Source organism: Xyrauchen texanus, chromosome 8 (assembly GCF_025860055.1).
Source record: "Xyrauchen texanus isolate HMW12.3.18 chromosome 8, RBS_HiC_50CHRs, whole genome shotgun sequence".
NCBI classification, from domain to species: Eukaryota; Metazoa; Chordata; class Actinopteri; order Cypriniformes; family Catostomidae; genus Xyrauchen; species Xyrauchen texanus.
Genome location: NC_068283.1, coordinates 9,833,302 through 9,853,626, shown reverse-complemented (window position 1 = coordinate 9,853,626; position 20,325 = coordinate 9,833,302). Strand labels below are relative to the sequence as shown.

General features: G+C 42.7%; 1 protein-coding gene across 1 annotated transcript; it reads right to left on the bottom strand.

Annotated features, from left to right (window-relative positions):
• Nucleotides 1-1,312: 1,312 nt before the first annotated feature.
• On the bottom strand, nucleotides 1,313-13,537 carry LOC127647753 (histone chaperone asf1b-A). The gene is made up of 4 exons (XM_052132200.1): nucleotides 13,109-13,537; nucleotides 12,443-12,558; nucleotides 2,346-2,522; nucleotides 1,313-2,037 (listed from the first exon to the last, which is right to left on the bottom strand). Exons 1-4 carry the CDS (start codon nucleotides 13,215-13,217, stop codon nucleotides 1,846-1,848), a joined length of 594 nt encoding a protein of 197 aa, XP_051988160.1. The 5' UTR covers nucleotides 13,218-13,537; the 3' UTR covers nucleotides 1,313-1,845.
• Between the last annotated feature and the right edge of the window lie 6,788 nt (nucleotides 13,538-20,325).

Genomic DNA, 20,325 nt, shown 5'->3' with positions numbered 1-20,325 from the left:
AAGATCCGCTGCTGGAAATAAGGTCTGGAGGTTGTTAGTCGCTGGTCAGTTGGTTAGCTAGCTAGCGAGCGAGCGCTAGCTAGCTAGCTAACAGTGGCTGTCTGATGGCAACGCTTCTGGTTCGGTATCGTCTCTCAGCTCTGCTGGGTCGGATCCAGTCCGTTGAAACAGCAGGGAGAGTCCGTCTTCTTTTCCCTATCCTCTTACTCGCGAGGTCCTCAACTGTCTTCTTCAGCGGCACAAGTGCGTTCGCGATTCCTGCAGCAAGACGGAAATTTGCCCGTAAATTTTCGGCACCGTTGCCGTTTACTTGTGTTGATGAAAACGATTCGCTCTTCTTCACTATGTAATTCGCATAATTCTAGTCAGATCCCTCCATTAATCCTCAATCCACTGTTAGAGGGAACTCCTGTTTCAGTGTGACCCGCCTCTGTGAGGTTGCTATTGGTCGGTGGTTTTGTGACGCTACGTCAACATCCGACTCCGATTGGACGAGCTATCAGCAGACTATCGCAGGCAGAGTGCTGATTGGCCGATAGCATTCTGTCACTAGGTTTTTATCCCACCCCCGCAACCCGACAAATAACGTCATCTATTTTCATTTCATTTACACAAGTTTCTGTGTTCTCTTTCTGTCTGTGTAAGCGGGCACGGTGTTTCGGCTTCTCAATATAGAATCGGTCCCATTCATAACGCTTTGATGATCCTCTGTGGTGTGTTTGTTAGCGAAATGGCCGCGCACGCAGACCCCTCCCGCTAGACTAATCCGTGATAGGCTGCATGACGTCAAGACGGTCTATTTTTAGAAAGTTGGTTAGAATTTGAGGCATACGGACACCCTACGTCTATGGAATATTAAAACGAGATCTGTCTTCGGCAAAAACAACCACACTGAGGTCATATGCGCAGGTTTATGCATTGCACTCGACTCGTTCGTGCGCTTCGCGTGCAATGAAAGGATTCGTCGTGCGCGAAATGGCAAAACAAATGCATTTCAACGTATCATTTTGAGATGCACACGTTACTGTTCATCCCATCTGCGTTTTATTGCAGTTACATTGTGCAATGAAATAAAGATGTAACTCCAAAATGGGGATGTTTATATTAAAATTGAACACTATCTTAATGATGACTTATAAAACAAGAAAATATTTAAGGTCTTATCACAGATGCAGCTAAAGTCCACGTTGCCTAGCAACTACAAGCAATCGGCTTCTGTCACTCCAAACATGGTGCCGAAGGTGAACTCCTACATAATACAATATACGCTTTTTATGAATGAAAAGACTGTTAAGACAGCAGTATGTACCCCACAAATCATAGTACAACTTCAATGACCATTTAATCACGTACCAAAACTTGAAAAAATAAATGGCATATAAAGAGACAGATATATATATATATATATACACAATATAATACAGTCCCACCAACAAACAATTTTGGCCATAGAAGCTGCATCCAAGTGTAGTTTGTTTTGCATTATGCATTTGACAGCTTATCTGATCTTCCAACCTCTTCGCTTTAAGAACTGGATGAATTTTGGATCAAAAGGTTGATGTGTCATGAGACATACCACATAAGCAGCAGCACATCCTAGAACATATATAATGTCTTAGACTCATAACGCACCAGCTCTCTATTTACGTTTATAAAAAAAAAAAAAAAAAAAAGTATTTTATTGCATATCAGAGAGAAGACCCGAGTGTTCAAATATGTGTGATACCTGTGACAAAATTAGGTTTAGGTACCTTTTTTTTTTCTCCCCAATTACTGATGTTTGAAAAATTCCACCTATCCACCACAGTGTCCATATGTGAGGATTATTCACAGGAGCCTGCATCACTACAAACAGTCCATGGAGTTGTCTGGCACCAGTACCAGTGGAGGTGCTTTGCTCGGGGTGCAGGATGGGGGCAGCATGGCATTCGGTGCAGGGTCTACATTCTCCGAATCCTCCATCTTCTCGGCACATCCCTCCCAGTTGATGTGAAATCGAGTTACACGTGGGTTTGAAGCCAGGATGTTTCTCTGTAGCTGAAAGCAGATAAAAATGTCTTTGAACTTAACCTACAGTTATTTTTGGCTAATTATAACATATTTTGGCTCATTTTACCATATTTAAACCCACTGCACAGAATACCATGGATTCTTTTCCCACCAAAGTCAGTGCAGAAAAAAAAAAGACAGCAAATGTGATACTTAGCTCTATTTTGCATATTATGGCAAATTGTATTTAAAAATATCGATGCATTCAGCAGATATATACAAGATATAAATAAACTAATCAAAATCAGTGTTTTTAAGGGTTAAGTCCTCAATAATTAAGAACCACATTCACTTACCTGTCCATAGTCAGGTTTAAGGGGCGGGTTCTCACGAAGTTCAGTGTCTGTGTACTCATTGTTAACATAGTAGCCGATGCGAATGAACTCCTGTCCTCTGTATGTACATGTGATTAAAGCAACAGTAACGCCCACGGCATCACTCTCAGGTATTAGGGTGGAGTTTGGAGCATCTGCCTGTGGCATAACAAACAAAAATACAATGACAAAGCTTTCACTTACATGACCTTTACTGGGTGTAACTGCATGTTAAGTGTAACAATTGTGTAAATTCAATACAAAATAAAATGAGGGATTAGTCTGCCCTACAGAAATCATTTTACTCACTCAAATCATTTCAAACCCGTATTACTTTATTTACGCTGCTCTTTCCCATACAATAAATGTCCACAGTGATCGTAAACTATAAAAGTGCTGTAAATGTAGTCAATATGACTCCTGCACTACATTTCAAGTCTTAAGAAGCTGTACAATAGCTTGGTTTGAGGAACAGACCAACATTTAAATTGATATTACAGGAAGACCGATCTATCGTTTTACAGATTAATCAGTGCTGATAGTTGCTGTTTGAACTATTGGTTATCGGCAAAAATGTATGTCATTTATTTTTCTTCCTCTGTTACTTTTGTTGATGAGCTGGATGATTCTAAAAGTAGAAGAACTTGGCTCTATAGTAAAACAGTGGCCTCTAGAGGTGATTCATTGTTCCTTATTAAACTTCATCTGGTAAACACACACACACACACACACACACACACACACACACACACACACACACACACACACACACACACACACACACGGACAAAAGTTTCAAATAATATACCGATTTTGCCCTTATGGAAAGAAATTGGTACTTTTATTCACCAAAGTGACATTCAACTGATCAATGTATAGTCAGAACATTAATAATGTGAAAAATTACTTTTATAATTTGAAAACAAATTTCAGAAATTCTTAAACTACTTGAGAGTTCTCATCAAAAAATTCTCCACATGCAGCAATGACAGATTTGCAGATCCTTGTTATTCTAGATTGTCCAGATACGCGTGTGACATTATACCCCCACACTTCCTGTAGCACTTGCCATAGATGTGTCTGTCTTGTCGGGCACTTCTCATGCAGCTTACAGTCTAGCTGATCCCACCAAAGCTCAATGGGGTTAAGATCCATAATACTCTTTTCCAATTATCCGTTGTCCGATGTCTGCTTCTTTGCCCACTCTAACCTTTTCTTTACCCGAGTCTTCTCTGTACTGTTGTACATGAAACTGGTGTTGAGCGGGTAGAATTCAATGAAGCTGTCAGCTGAGGACATGTGAGACGTCTATTTCTCAAACTAGAGACTCTGATGTACTTATCCTCTTGTTTAGTTGTACATCTGGTCTTCCACATCTCATTCTGTCCTTATTAGAGCCAGTTGTCCTTTGTCTTTGAAGACTGTAGTGTACACCTTGGTATGAAATCTCCAGTTTTTTGGGCAATTTCCAGCATTGTATAGCCTTCATTCCTCAAAACAATGACTGACTGACACATTTCTAGAGAAAGCAGTTTCTTTTTTGCCATTTTTGACCATTAGACATGCCAGTCTACTGCATACTATGGCAACTCAAAAACAATGTTAAGCTTAAAGGGAACCTATTATGCAAAATTAACTTTTACATGGTGTTTGAACATATTGGCAGTGTGTGTACACAACCAACCTATAATGAAAAAATCCACCCAGTCCTTTTTTTTTTTTTTATCATAAGCACTGCCTCGGAACAAGCCATTCGCAGATTCTGTACAAAGTGACGTCACTTTGTACAGGCCCTGCCCCCGACTGTTGATGGACACTGCAGCACCTTTACACCAATTAATAAATTAACATTATGCAACATGTTTGTGTGTGTTGGTACATTATAGCGCATAGCGAACATTGTAAGAATATTTGTGTGTGTTCCTCATCCATCGTTGCAAAACTGATGAAAAAAGCTCTACAACAAATAAATACATTTATCAAATAACCAGTCGAAAAGAGTCTTACCTCATCAGTGTCTGACTCGGGTTCAAACATATAGGACTAAACATCACTATTTTCACTGCCAGTCATATTGCTTATGATGTCTAGTTATACGACGCAGAGATGTCAAAACTCCGCCCTATTCTAGATATGGGGTGGGGAGCACTAGCTCATTTGCATTTAAACACACACACCTTGGTTTTATTCCCACCCAAAATTTAGCATTTTCAACATGGTATAATAAATGATCTGTAGGATAAGGATAAGGTGTTGGAGTGATGGCTGCTGGAAATGGAGCCTGTCTAGATTAGATTAAAAATGACTTTTCTCTAATAGTGATAGAGCCGTTTTTTTTTTTACATCAGTCTTGTCGGGACAAGGGTAACAACGGTATGAGATTTTCACGTTATGATAACGGTCTCAGAAAATTTCACTGTTTCAAGTATAAGATACTACACAAGTATTACTATCAGTTAAAATGACCCTTAAAAGGAATGAAAACAAATGCTTTATTATAATTGCAACTTTAAATTTTTTAAATGGAAGTATGTGTAAAAATAAAAAAGTAATTTTGGCAACATAGATGTGAGATTAAAAAAAAAAGTGCAGGATTTGTGTTACTATTTTCCTGAGATCAGATTATGATAGTATGTATTTCTTGATTTAAATTCAAGCAAGGTTATGATAAAGACTTGCACTTTCAAGTCTGAAGGGCTCAGAATTAACCACTGAGGTGACAAGAGGATGTTCCGCTTGTACTGAACATCCTCTCTGAAGGCACGCTTGTGGCAGGGATACAGAGATACTTCCTGGCCACATTTGCCAGGAGAGGCATTTCTTCCGCATGCATTTTCCACCAAGCCAGAGGGTCAGCGTCAGTGCTGATGGTAGGAAGAGACGTGTACATCTTCACCTCAGACAGCATTTTTTCATGGATGTTTTAACTTCCTGAGGTTTCCTTGTTCTGCCTGGATGAAGTGATTCACTGTAGCAACCCAGACAGACCTTTCTCTTTCCTCTTAGTGGTGGTGGTGGTGCTGCTGCTAATCCTTCCCTCTCCTGCCTGATTTTCTTCCCTTTCTGCATCTTCTTTGCATGGAAGTACTGCTGTTGCAAGATTCCTGGCTTCTTCCATACATGCCTCAACTGTGTCATCCAGGTTTTTACAGAAGCTTCCCTTAAATCGTACATCCAGAAAGCAGGAGATGTGCAACACTCGTACAACCCACTCGGTGTATCTCAATTCTAGCAAGTTGTCCCCTCATTACTTGCTTCATCTGTCGTCTTCAGCTTGCTGAGTGAGGATTTCACTGCCAGTATGCTCCAGTACTGGGTGTACAGTACAGTAAGTGAGGACAGTGTGACCCGTTTGTCTGAGGCCAGGGTATCAGAGAGGTCATAGAGTGGTTGCAAGTGCTGGCTGACATTTCAAGAGTGGCAATGTCACTGTCTTTTGACATGAGATGCCACGTACTCCTGACGTTAGCCAGTACTGCACAGATGGCCTGTTGCTGGTCCAGGAACCTGGAGATCATCTCAAAAGTTGATTCCCACCTTATCACATCATGGATTAGGGTCTGCCTGTTTTTTTCTTGTAAAAAATGCCTGAATTAAATGCTGGCATGCTCTGACAGCAGATTCCACCCTTTGAGTCTTCAAGATTTTGTTAATGGCCCAATTTTAATTGTGGCCAAAACAATTGAGGAGCATGTTTTCAAACATATCTGAGATGTTTTCGGAGATGTAGTGGACTGTAAAACTTGTAATTGGTTTCCCCCCTCCACCACTACTGGTGGTCCACAGGTCTTTGGTGGCTGAATACCACACAGCTTCCTTAAGCCGTTCTTCAACACTGGCTCTCACCTCTTTGTACATGCAAGGAATTTAATTGGTGTGAATGTTCTTGATGGCACCTTGTACATTAGGACAGCCGCCTTCATCATGTGGAGAAATCCAGGTTTTTCCACTACTCTTAAGGGCATCATGTCTTTGGCAATAAAGTATGCTACAGCATGATTCAATTCTTTGGCATGTTTGGATGTAGAATCTAACTTAATTCCCTTTGCAAGTGACTGGGTGACAGTTGGTTGAGTTGGATCAGGAAGTGTCTTTCCAGAGCTTGACCCTAAAGAATTAACAGTTTTATAATAATAAACCAAATTATAAACATGATAAAAAAAATAGCATGTAACTATAACATCTTATATAACTAAATGTTGGTCTGCATGTTAGCAAAGCATAACTATTAAATGAAAAATAACATAATCTGTGTGAGCTTTTCAAGTAATGTCCTATGATTATTAACAATTAACAAATACTGTAGGTGCATGACAGTGCAGCCAGGCTGCTCCTGTCTACTTAACTCGCACGCGCGCACACACACAAACTTAAGTTTTATTTGGGGTCAGATCGTGGTCAGTGTGTGTGGTTGTAAGACATATTTTCGCCACACCGTTCAGCCATGCGCACTCCATGCACTGACTGAAAGTTGTGTTGATGTGTGCATGTGACCATTCAAGAGCACCATGAGAATGTCATCACAACAGTAAGTCATTAAGTGAAAAATATCATAATATATATATATATTTTCTTGTATTAATTTACAAGAAAAGGAAAGAATGGATGGGAGCCGTGGTGGTGCATTTTATGATTGACTTTTAAACATTCATGCGTTTTAGTTAAAAGTTATTAGTTATAAACAGGACACATACCTTTATCTGCGCGGAGGGATGGTGTTCTTGGAGATGGGCAAACGTGTTTGATGGGTTTCCTCTTTTGGCAGCTACTTAACGTCCACATTTCTTGCAAATTGGATCTCTGTCCTCGAGGCTAACCCTCCCGTGCCTTTTTTGGATATCGAAAGTAATCCCACGCTGCTGATTTTAATAAAAATTGACGGGGGATGATGATCAGTGATATTAGCCTTGAACTGTCATTTTCTCCACTCACTGTGTGGTACAATTTGACGAGTCTCTGACAGGCACCCGAGGAGGAAAGGAGATGTGCATGCCCAGATGAGATTCTGTCCTATAGCATTTTTATTTTTTTTTTTAAATACAGAAGATAAGCAAATGTACATGGTATGATAACCACCAATTTTCAAATCGTGGTATACTGTGAAACCAGTATACCGCTACAACCCTAGTCCTGACTATTCTTAGTGATCAGTTGAATGCCACTTTGGTGAATTAAAGTACCACTTTCCTTCCAAAACAACAAAATCTGTACATTATTCCAAACTTTTGGCTGCCAGTGTGTGTGTGTTTACTAATCTAACTGTGTTATATAAAAACTCAGCAAAAAATAAACATCCTCTCACTTTAAACAGCTTTTATTTTCAGCAAAATTAACATGTGTAAATAGTTGTATGAACATAAAAAGATTCAACAACTAAGACATAAACTGAACAAGTTCCTAGCCCTCACACCCTCCTATCCAACAGGTCCCAGACATGCTCCATGGGATTGAGATCCAGGCTCTCAATCCACGCACAGAACGAGTAGTATGGCTGGTGGCATTGTCATGCGGGAGGGTCATGTCAGGATGAGCCTGCAGGAAGGGTACCACATGAGGGAGGATGTCTTCCCTGTAATGCACAGTGTTGAGATTGCCAGCAATGACAACAAGCTTAGTCCGACGATGCTGTGACACACTGCCCCAGACTATGATGGACCCTCCACCTCCAAATCGATCCCGCTCCAGAATACTAGCCTCAATGTAATGCCAATTCCTTTGACCGATAAACACGAGTCCAACCATCACCCCTGGTGAGACAAAACCACGACGTCAGTGGGTCCAGCAAAGGTGGGTTTGTGCCCATAGGTGACGTTGTTGCCGGTGATTTGTGGTAAGGACCTGCCTTACAACTAGGGATGCACCAATCCGACCAGCCTGATACTGTGCGTTAGTCATGTTTGTAATTGTCAAGCCCATAAAAAATGACATCAAAGAGTCATTAAAGCACCAATAAAGTAGTTCTTATGACTCTAGCATTTTATTCAAAGGCACTGGAAGATGTGCAATAGCTCTGTGAATCACTAAAGGCTGTTTAATATGTAAATATACAAAATGCACGCACAGCTCCAGCGTCTTGGGGAATGGTGCTGGTCTGTTGATACAGACACACTCGCAGCTTTTTTTTAGCTTTCACGGTGCGTAATATTGGAGCACTACGCACGGACATCTCAGATGTTGTTGCACAAAAGTTTGGTTCGCTTATATGCATTTTTTTTTTACAAGAATTTGAAGCAGCAAATTAAACTGCTGGGAACTTGCCTACAAACAGACACATACAGGACTTCCTGGAGAGTTTAGAATGTCAAAATAAAAGTGTGAGGGTTTAAAAAGTACACAATTTAAATGTATTACTGTTGTATTTAAAATTAAAACTCAATAATATTAATAACAATTTATTATTATTATTATTATTATTATTATCATCATTAGTATTTGTAAGTTGTAAGTAAATATTTAAGTTGAACGGGTTCCAAAAAATAACTGCGTGAATGAAAAATGGAGTAATGTCTTACAACTAAATTGAACAAAAAAGAGATCTGAATCCTTTAAAGTCCAGATGCAAGTTGAAACATTTAAAAAAAAAAAAAAAAAAAAAAAAACACTGGTTTCTTTTCAACTGAAGACTGGAAATGCTGTTAATTTTGCTGCTACATTATCCAGTATACTAGTTAATAGTGTTTCTTAAGAAGCTATACATTTATATTGATATATAAATTATATGTTAATAAAGGCCTTCTGAAGCGATGCGATTTGTAATAAATCCGGTAACGGCCGTCCGCATGTTCACTGGCTTCCTCTATCCTCTGCGCTTCCACGTTCGTCACCTCTCACCAGAGCTTACGCTACGCCTACATCATACGCCAGAACTAGTCTCTCGTGAACGTGTGGATGGCAGTTACCGGAAGCCAGTGATTATAGTTTATAAAGTTATATATAAACAGCATGTGTTCAAAATAAGCCATCAGAGAGGCAAAGCGCGCACACGCACAGAGAATCCACAGTCACTTCCAGGACAGCGGTGACATGAGGCGCATGTGGCAGGGCATCCAGGCCATTGCCAACTACAGGACAACATCAGTTGCCTGTGACAAAGATGCCTCCCTTCCAGATGCGCTGAACAACTTCTACGCTAGGTTTGAAGCACAGAACGACGAGGTGCTCTGTCTTACCACGGCTGATGTGAGGAAAACTCTACGTCGAGTCAACCCACGGAAGGCTGCTGGACCAGACAACATTCCTGGCAGAGTGCTCAGAGGATGTGCAGACCAGCTGGCAGATGTTCTTACCAACATCTCTCTGAACAGCGCCATCGTTCCAACATGCTTCAAGGCCACCACCATCGTCCCTATGCCAAAGAAGTCTTCAGTGTCCTGCCTCAACGACTCAGTCCCATCGCACTCACACCCATCATCATTAAGTGCTTAGAGTGGCTCGTCATGAGGCACATTAAGACCCAGTTGCCCCCCGAACTAGACCCACTGCAGTTCGCGTATCATCCAAACCATTCAACAGATGATGCCATCGCCACCACCCTCCATCTGGCCCTCACCCACCTAGATAAAAAGGACTCATACGTTCGAATGCTGTTCATAGACTTCAGCTCAGCATTCAACACAATCATTCCTCAGCACCTGATTGGAAAGCTGAACCTGCTGGGCCTGGACACCTCCCTCTGCAACTGGATCCTGGACTTCCTGACTGGGAGATCTCAGTCTGTTCGGATCGGGAACAGCATCTCCACCACCACCACCACACTGAGCACTGGAGCCCCCCAGGGCTGTGTGCTCAGTCCACTGCTGTTCACTCTGCTGACTCACGACTGTGCAGCAATGCACAGCTCGAACCACATCATTAAGTTTGCTGATGACACAACCGTGGTGAGTCTCATTAGCAAGAAAGACGAGTCAGCATACAGAGAGGAGGTGCAGCGGCTAACGGACTGGTGTAGAGCCAACAATCTGTCTCTGAATGTGGACAAAACAAAAGAGATGGTTGTTGACTTTAGGAGAGCACAGAGTGACCGCTCTCCACTGAACATCGTCGGCTCCTCTGTGGAGATCGTCAAGAGCACCAAATTCCTTGGTGTTCACCTGGCGGAGAACCTCACCTGGTCCCTCAACACCAGCTCTATTACCAAGAAAGCCCTGCAGCCTCTCTACTTTCTTCGAAGGCTGAGGAAAGCACATCTCCCACCCCCCCATCCTCACTACATTCTATAGAGGGACTATTGAGAGCATCATGACCATCTGCCTCACTGCCTGGTTTGGGACTTGCACCGTTTCGGACCGCAAAGCCCTTCAGAGGATAGTAAGGACAGCTGAGAAGATCATCGGGGGTCTCTCTTCCTTCCATCAAAAGACATTTACATAAAACACTGCATCAGCAAAGCAACCAGCATTGTGCATGACCCCACACACAAACTCTTCACCCTCCGGCCGTCTGGCAAGAGGTACCGAAGCATTCGGGCCCTCACGGCCAGACTGCGTAACAGCTTCTTCCCCCAAGCCATCAGACTCCTCAATACTCAGAGACTGGACTGACACACACACACACACACACACACACACACACACACACACACACACACACACACGTGTCCAGAGTTGCACTTTAATTATTGTCACATTTATACCTGGCTGCTACCTCAATAACTGCAATGTGCATAGAACATAGTATGTTATGTTTACATTTGGCATTTTTAGAAACTGTCATCTTTTTGCACTACTGTGTACTGGTCTCTCACTGTGCCTATTGTCCTGTTAATTTTTAGTCATTTATCGTTCTGTCCCATACTTTTCACACACGTTTACACGTGCACTTTATATAGGTATGTTATTTAGTCTGAGTAGTCTCATGTGGTTCTGTGTTTGTCCCATGTTGTTTTATGTAGCACCATGGTCCTGGAGGAATGTGGTCTCTTTTCACTGTGTACTGTACTAACTGTATATGGTTGAACGACAATAAAAACCACTTGACTTGACTGTGTGCATTTTAAAGCTGTCCTGAGTCAGTTATACTGTGCACCGGTACCAGATAGAGTTGGTGCTCGGAAACTACCAGTACTGCAGAAACACTGGTATCATTACATCTTTTTTTATTTTACTATCGACTTGGTACTGAAGTACCAATACTTTTGACAACACAAGTAAATGCTTAAATATAATTTCAAAATAAGAGCTACTTGTTTTTTGAGCTTGTTTGTAGTTAAAAGTCTTACATTATAAATCAAATCTTAATTTTTGTCTGTTTATTCTTGGGATTTTGGTTTAACAATAAATTGCATCAGGGATTTTTTTTCATTTTGGACTCTTGCTTTCAATGTCTTTGCCCGTTATAGTACGGAAAGCAGACCAAGCAGTCTTTTTACTGTTATACAAATCGATTTTAGAATGTCTTAGCCGATTAATCATTATACGCCTTTTCCACCTCCTTAGTTATCAGAATTGGCAAAATCCACTATTGGTCGACCTCTAGTTAAGATTAGGACGAATACTTGAACAGAAACTGCTACTATAAAATCTGGTAACAGAAACACTTGCATGGAAAAAAAAAAGTATTGTTTATGTTACACAATCACAAAGTCCACATCCACAGAAGTGAAGTGATCGCTCTCTTGGTCACTAGCGCATTAATAAAGTGTGTTTTCCAGTGCTCCATTATTGGGTGTTATTGTACATCATAGCCGTTACTGTCAAGCTCCAAATCTGATATTATAGAAGCATACAGGCACAATTAAAGACACTGGATAATGCAGCAGCAAAATAGTGCCTATTTTGTGCCTTTTATTAGTGTAGTTAACAATAAACTTTTTCTTAATATGCTACACATTGTTATTTTTTTAATTATGTAATTCCTTTCAGTCTACTTTCTTATGTCATATTTGGATCTTCAAAGTTCTGTTCACCATTCACTTGCATTGTATGGACCTACAGAGCTGAGATATTCTTCTAAAAATCTTTGTGTTCAGCAGAAGAAAGAAAGTCATACACATCTGGGATGCATGAGAGTGAGAAAATGATGAGAATTTTCACTTTTGGGTGAATGGTCACTTTTAATGATAATCAATGCCATCAACTCACTTGAAACACAAACATGTGTCGCCCTGCAGGAACTGGGCCAACAAGGACAGAGTCAAGAGTCTGATCATATTCCTCACTTTCTGCTGAGCCCACATAAATAATCTTCCATTCGAGATCTAGAACACAGAAACACAAGAACATGTTTAAGCAAATTGCAGATTTTTAGCTCTTCACCAACAATATCCCTTTATGGAATGGTCCTATATGGCAACATAACATTGCATTAATAATTACACTGCATTGGAAGGACAAAGGCAGCATTTAAAGAAACCAGTTAGTAACATGCTGTTTTTAACCACATGGCATATTGTTGTTGTTCAATCAACTTTGTCTAGCATAGTTTTACAGAAGTGTTTATAGTAATGTAATTGTATTTATGCACAAGTTACAATTATGATTGGCATTTAATTTGCGCCTTGTATCAGGTCACCCATGTTAAATAAATAGGGCAAGAGAGTGCTGCAGACATTTTTTAATTTGGAGAATAAACCTTAAAGTTACAGTAATACAACTTCGACGCATAATAACAACTTGCGATGAGCACGTTTCAATTACCCGCCAGTTTGACGTCATCTGTAGAAGCTAGCGAGTTAGCAAGCTAGCCAATGAAGAACATTAAAAACAACACGTACACATAGCTATTAAAATGCTGACTATAATACTCACCCTCTGGAAGGTCCTCCATACATTCAAACGTTATCTCGAACTGAAATGGGTTGATAAATGGACTTGGGTTGTCCAGGACAGCTACATTTAGCACTTGTACTTTTGCCATACTGTTTTAACACGTGAATGGTCACAAATTTGCTTCCTAAAACCACGGAATATAGATAAACAGCGCTGAGATCAAAACAACTAACGGACGCTTAAAAAGCACGAGTTAGTGCGAGCTATTTTATTGTCAAATTCCAATTTAGAGGACTATCCTTTTAAAGCAGTATACTAGGTTGTCTCAACTCCCAAATTAAAAGCAAAACCAAGGCAAATAAATATCTGGAGAAATCTGTAAATGTTAAATAAAACTATTTTTTCCCCCGAGCCTCTGTCTTAAACACCGCAGACAATACCACCTGCGATGTTTGTCTCCCGCCAGAGATTTCCTCCGGAAAAACGGATTGGTCTGTGCGCTGATTGGTCGACAAACCGAAAGATCCAGATTTCACAAATGCTGATTGGACAACTTGGAGAGCAGTCAAAAGGACAAGTCATCTATTGTGTTTATTTGTATAATTTTTTTTCGAGTTCAACTTTTTTTTACATTTTTTTATTAAATATCAGAAAGCATAAAAGAAATACAAATAAACATGGAAAAACAAAACAAAAAATATAAAGATACACAAATACAAATAATTTGCCAGGATAAGGAAAAAAACGTACAAAAACAAAAAACAGGAACAATGCAATGCATTTACTTTAAGAGGACAAAAAGGATGAATATAGAGATACAGTTTTCAATGATTTGGGATTAACAGAGCTTTGGATAGTTTCCTTGTATTTTTCTAGATAATTTTTAAATAGAGAAAAGAGAGGTTTAGAGCCAGTACATTTCTGCTTATGTATGTGAAATGTAGCTAGAAGGAAACACAAATTAATTATGTAATACTGTCCTGTTTTCTCTTTTGAGTAGTCAAACAAACCAAATAAAACATCTTTAAAGCAGAAAGAAAAGTTACTTACAAAATAAGATTGGATAAACATTTACAAATCTGACCAAAATTTCTCTGTGTGGGTACATTGCCAAAACAAGTGAATAACATCTTCCTCAGGAGAGTGACAAAAACAGCAATTCACTTCAATGTCTGACTTATATCTCCTAAGAAAGATTTTGGTAGGGTAACATTTGTGAATTAATTTAAATGTAATTTCTTTTACTTTATTGGTAAGCAGATATTTATGAGACAAAGACCATACTTTTTCCCACAGTAAATTCTCTACAATATTATTCCAGTATGGTATTACATAAGGAATTGTAAAAAAACGGGAGGTATAGTTAAATCTCATAATAAACAGCTCACTTTTTGTTTATTATTAATTCATTACTACTTTTAAATACAGGCCCTGATTTAATTTTAGGATGGTATAAATGTATTCATTAATAGTAAATGTTAAAAGCAATTGTATTTAGAATGAACAGTAATTGTTCACTATTTCTACACTGAATAAAATGTCCAAACAATACATTTCAGTTTTATTAAAAAATCCATTGTTGTACTTCTTTATACAAAATATATGTGTGTGTGTGTGCGCGCGCGCACGTGTGTGTGTGTACATTTTAACGTGTATTCATCATTTTTGTGTTTGAAATAATAATAATTATTTTTATATAATTTGTATGTAAAAATTGTGTAAAATTAAGGCTAATAAAAAAATATATATGCAAAATGTTTTAAACACTGTAAATATGTCGAGATCGAGTAGCGAAGCATTAGATTCTCGCTTTATAAGTGCAGCACATTGATCATTTAAACTTAAACATATACCGATTTATTGATGTGAACTAGGAAGCTGACTCAGCTCTGCCATCTTCTTATTGCATACTTGTGTTGTAACATTGGGGAAGTTATTACTGTATATACCAATTTACTGTCATGTTACTTGATTATTAGTTTAATCCAAAGCAAAATATCCCTGTTTGGAAAGCAGGTGTGTTGAAGGGCTTGTGGAACAAATTTCCCCATAAGGATAGTAAAACCTGAAATGTTTGACGTTGTGGGGACAATCAGTCAATCCCCATGAGGAAAACATCTTAAAAATCATACTAAATGATGTTTAAAGAAAATGTAAAAATGCAGATTATTTTTTTATTTTTTTTATTTTTTTGAGGATTTAGGGATAGAATATAAAGTTTGTACAGTATAAAAACCATTATGGAGGTTTTCCGGTTATGGCACCTGAGGAGTAAACGTGTGCGCGGCTCGCTCCCAAATACTTTTCATTTACCTCCTATAAACCTCAGCATTTTCTGTTTATATCTGACAGCATTTGTTCGTTAATTGTTTCGCGACCTTAACTGTTTTTGAAATGTCAAAAGGAAAGGGCAAACAGGGTGATAAAGACCGAGATGGCACATCTACGCCTGGGGCTAGCATTACGCTAGCCGAGATCAGTGCTTTACACGCCGATCTCAGAGCCTCTATCGCCGCGGATTTCAAAGCATCTTTTGAAAGCTTGTCAACCAAGCTAGATAATATTCAATCCACGGTGACTGATCATGATCTTCGCATCGGCAATCTCGAGTCCGGCACTACTGGGATAAGTGAACAACTTGAAAAGTTTGAGGCTACATGTTCGAGGCTCCAGAAGGATAACGAGTGGCTGAAGGCTAAAGTCTCGGACCTCGAGAGCCACAGCCGGCGCCAGAATATTCGAATTGTGGGCTTACCTGAGTCGATCGAGGGACCACGTCCGACGACCTTTTTTTCTCAGCTTCTGGTCGATGTCCTCGGATCTCAGGTGTTAACCTCGCCGCCCGAGCTGGACAGAGCCCACCGCAGCCTTGCACCTAAAACCGCATCAGGGCAGAGACCGCGACCTGTCAACTTGCGATTCCACCGCTTTCAAATAAAGGACTTTGTCATTCGCGAATCTCGCAAAAAGAGCGAGTTGCTCTACGAAGGACACAGGATTCGTATCTTTGAGGATTACTGCCCTGAAGTTTTGAAACTTCGCGCCGAGTACAAAGATGTGATGTCAGTGCTTTACAAACACGGACTCAAACCTGCGCTTCTATACCCTGCTAGACTGTGAATCACACTTTCAAACAGTGAGAAGAAATGGTTAGCTTCTGTTTCAGAAGCCAATGACTTTATCCAGAGTCTGAACCTGTAGTAGGATCATTTGGACTCTATTTCACTCTGAGCAGACTTGTTTATTTTTTGGCGTCCTTTTACAGTCTGCTAATCTTGTGCATCAAGTGCTGCTGCCCCTTTGTATTTCATTGTAGTACTTCCCAAAGAAGGAGGACAGGAAACAGGTCTTCACCACAAGGTAAGGTTTACATTCCCTTTTGCTTCGTACAACTATCACACATACAATACAATGCCAAACACTGAGTTCGCTTGTCATCTCTCTCCCTCGTGGGGCCCTCTCGCTGCCTTTTTATGCTGCTCTCCTCGTACTCACTGAAATTAGAGACAGGTGTTAGACATAATTTAGCTCAGGTGTAAGCGCCCTTACCGCTTTTCTCTCCCGGACGGGCGCTTGACCACACCCCCGCTGCCACATACCCCCACCGCCCGACTCATGCTGGGGCGTCATCCGGCCTGCCTACCACCCCCCCCCCCATTTCTGGAGAGGAAGTCGGCGACAGCCATCTGCACCCCCGGTCTGTGGACCACCTTGAATTTAAAGGGCTGGAGAGCTAGATACCAACGGGTGATCCGGGCGTTAGTATCTTTCATGCGATGGAGCCACTGCAGCGGGGCATGATCCGAGCAGAGGGTGAAGGCCCGCCCCAGCAGGTAGTAACGGAGGGTGAGGACCGCCCACTTGATGGCCAAACACTCCTTCTCCACGGTGCTGTACTTAGTCTCCCTTAAGGAGAGCTTACGGCTAATGTACAGCACCGGGCTCCTCCGCCTCCACCACCTCGCGAGTACGGCCCCCAGCCCTCTGTCTGAAGCGTCCGTCTGTAATAAAAAGGAGAGAGAAGTCAGGTGCATGAAGAAGCGGCCCCCACAAAGTGCGGCTTTAATCTGCATAAGCGCCTGTTGGCACTGCTCCGACCACTGGACCGGATCTGGAGCCCCCTTTTTAGTGAGGTCAGTCAGCGGGCTGGTGGCGTCCGAATAATTAGGCACAAACCTTCTATAATAGCCAGCCAGCGCCAGGAACTGCCTCACCCCTTTTTGGTCTTAGGTTTAGGGCAAGTCGCATATCGCCGCGGTCTTATCAATTTGGGGATGCACCTGGCCATGACCCAAGTGGAACCCCAGATACCGTACCTCCACACGCCCAATCGCGCACTTCTTAGGGTTTGCTGTGAGCCCGCCCGCCGCAGCGATCTCAGGGCGGCCCTCAGATGTTGCATGTGCCGCTGCCAATCATTGCTATAAATGATTATATCATCTAAATAGGCAGCGGCGTACGCGGTGTGTGGTCTGAGGATCCGATCCATGAGGCGCTGAAGCGTGGCGGAGCCCCAAACAAACCGAAAGGAAGCGTCACAAATTGGTGTAATCCAAGCGGCGTAGTGAAGGCTGTTTTCTCACGGGACATTGGTGTCAAGGGGATCTGCCAATAACCCTTTGTTAAATCCAAGGTCGAATAAAATCGAGCAGTACCTAACCGATCGAGCAGTTCATCAACACGGGGCATTGGGTGCGCATCAAATTTAGACACAGCGTTGACTTTTCTGTAATCCACACAGAATCGAACAGACCCATCACTCTTGGGAACAAGAACAACGGGGCTGGACCAATCACTGTGGGATTCCTCTATTACGCCCATATCAAGCATCGCATCTAATTCCTCCCGTACTGTTTTCTTTTTATGTTCGGATTAGCGATAGAAGCGACAACGCACCACAGCGCCCGGCTCGGTCTCGATGTGGTGCTGTATGATGTCTGTACGGCCCGGTAGAGGGAGAACATATCCGCAAATTCCTTTTGTAATTCAGAAACCTCTGTGAGTTGGCGTGGTGAGAGGTGGTCTCCACAAGTAGCGGAGTGTTAAGGTTGTAGTTTTTGTTTACCTCCGGTCCGAGCTCCGCCCTCTCCGGAACTACCGTGTCCAGCGTCACAGAGGCCGCCTCCTCCCTCCACAATTTCAGGAGGTTGAGGTGATAAATTTGGCGTCGCCCCCTCTATCGGTGCGTTTAACTTCATAATCGAGATCCCCTACTGGTCGTGTGACCTCAAAGGGTCCTTGCCACTTGGCGAGTAATTTAGAGCTTCGATGTTGGGAGTAATCTGAGTACCTTATCTCCGGTGCAAATTCCGTAGCCGAGCACCCCTGTCATACAGCCGGCGTTGGCGTTCTTGAGCTTGGAGCAAATTCTCCTGTGTTAGTAAGCCCCAGTGTGTGGAGTTTTGCTCTAAGATCGAGAACGAACTGAATTTCATTTTTGCTATTAGAAGGTCCCTCCTCCCAAGCCTGCGGATGGCGTCAAGGACACCGCGAGGCGTCGCCCGTACAGCAGCTCAAGCGGGGAAAACCCTGTGGAGGCTTGTGGGACCTCTCGTACTGCAAACAACAGGGGTCTAGCCACTTATCCCAATTTCTAGCGTCATCGTGTATGCAATTTACTGAATCATGTTCTTGGCGTTTTATTAAATCGTTCCACTAGGCCATCCGTCTGCGGATGGTAAGCGCTAGTCGCGAATTGATTTAATGCCCAAGAGCTCATAAAGTTTCGCGAAGTGTTACGTGACATAAAAGTGCGTGCCTTGATCGGTGAGGATTTCTTTCAGAATCCCGACCGGGAGATTATCTTGAAGAGTGCCCCTGCAACACTACGTGCGGAGATGTTGCTCAGAGGCACTGCTTCCGGATATCGCGTTGCGTAATCCACTAGGACTAACACGGCGATGTCCGCGTGCTGACCATTCTAATGTCCCGGCGAGGTCCATCCCAATTCTTTCGAAGGGGACCTCGATTAATGGTAGAGGGCGCAATGGCGCTTTTGGGGTGGCGGTGGGTTTACCAGCTGACATTCACGACACGCCGCACACCACCTGCGGACGTCACCGCCAATGTCCGGCCAATAGAAGCGGGCTATTAGGCGGAGAAGTGTTTTCCGTTCCCCTAGGTGACCGGCCATAGGATTATAGTGAGCCGCCTGGAAAACCATTTCCGGCGGCTCCGTGGAATCAATAATTGTGTTACTTCCTCCTTTGTTTGAGCGTCCTGCGTCACTCTATATAACCGATCTCTAATCATGGCAAAGTATGGGTATGCAATGGCGATGCCCGGCCGGAGCTGTTGACCATCAATTACTCTCACTTGGTCAAGAGCATGTTTAAGGGTTTAGATCCCGCGACTGCTCTAGAGGAAGTCCCCTCAGGGAATTCCCTGAGAGGAGAGGCGACCACCTCGCCCCTTCCTCGTCATTCCGAGCAGCCGAGGGCCGGACCCGGCTCCGCCTCCCGCCAAAGCATCGCACACCGCACACTTCTTTATGCAGGACCCATCCGCACAAATACCCTCTAAAATATCTTTAAAATTCGGCCAATCAGTACCCAAGATTAGCGGATGGGTGAGGCGAGAACTAACCGCTGCCTCCACACTATGGTTTTTCCCTGAATTTAATCGCCAAAGTCACCATGGGATACTTGTGAACATCCCCATGCACACACCTCACCCTCACCAGTTTAGCTAAACCCAAAGCCCGGGTTGAACCAAGCATTGGTGGATGGTGGTCTGATTGCAGCCGGTATCCAGCAAAGCTTGGTAAATACCCCCTGATCCTTACCGAATCCGGTATGCTCCAGCCCGATAGGGGCAGCCTGCGGGACATCGGAGACCCGCACCACCGTCCCCACCTCCATCAGTGGACACTGATCCCGGAAGTGGTCCGGGTCTCCGCACCTCCAACAGGCCGGCCCAGGCGTTGCGGCCGCACTTGTGCTGGCGGGCGCCCCCACCTGAGGAGGAGAGCGGCTGAATGACGGGGAATGGGAGGGTACATTCTCCCAAGGCCGGGAAGCTGGTCTCTGGAACCCTCCACGCCTGCGCGGGGTAGGAACGGGCCCTGGGGAGAGAACATAGGGGAGGGGGCGAGGGCAGGGGCAGACACAAGGGAAGGGGAAAGAGAGAGAGACGAAGAAGAAGAGGGCTCGTCCGCCCTCGGGATCGCCGCCAAGTGGTCCTCCGCCAACCGAACAGCTTCCTCCTGTCTTCCGAGGCAGCCATTGAACGAACTGTTCCAGTACCACCTGGTCGAT

Excerpts from the sequence above, each read along its gene's own strand:
- LOC127647753 (XM_052132200.1), bottom strand. The coding sequence starts at position 13,217 with ATGGCAAAAGTACAAGTGCTAAATGTAGCTGTCCTGGACAACCCAAGT. Across the intron at positions 12,559-13,108 it reads TATGGAGGACCTTCCAGAGG|ATCTCGAATGGAAGATTATT; the intron begins GTGAGTATTATA and ends TCTGTGTTCTAG. Across the intron at positions 2,523-12,442 it reads GACACATGTTTGTGTTTCAA|GCAGATGCTCCAAACTCCAC; the intron begins GTGAGTTGATGG and ends GTTATGCCACAG.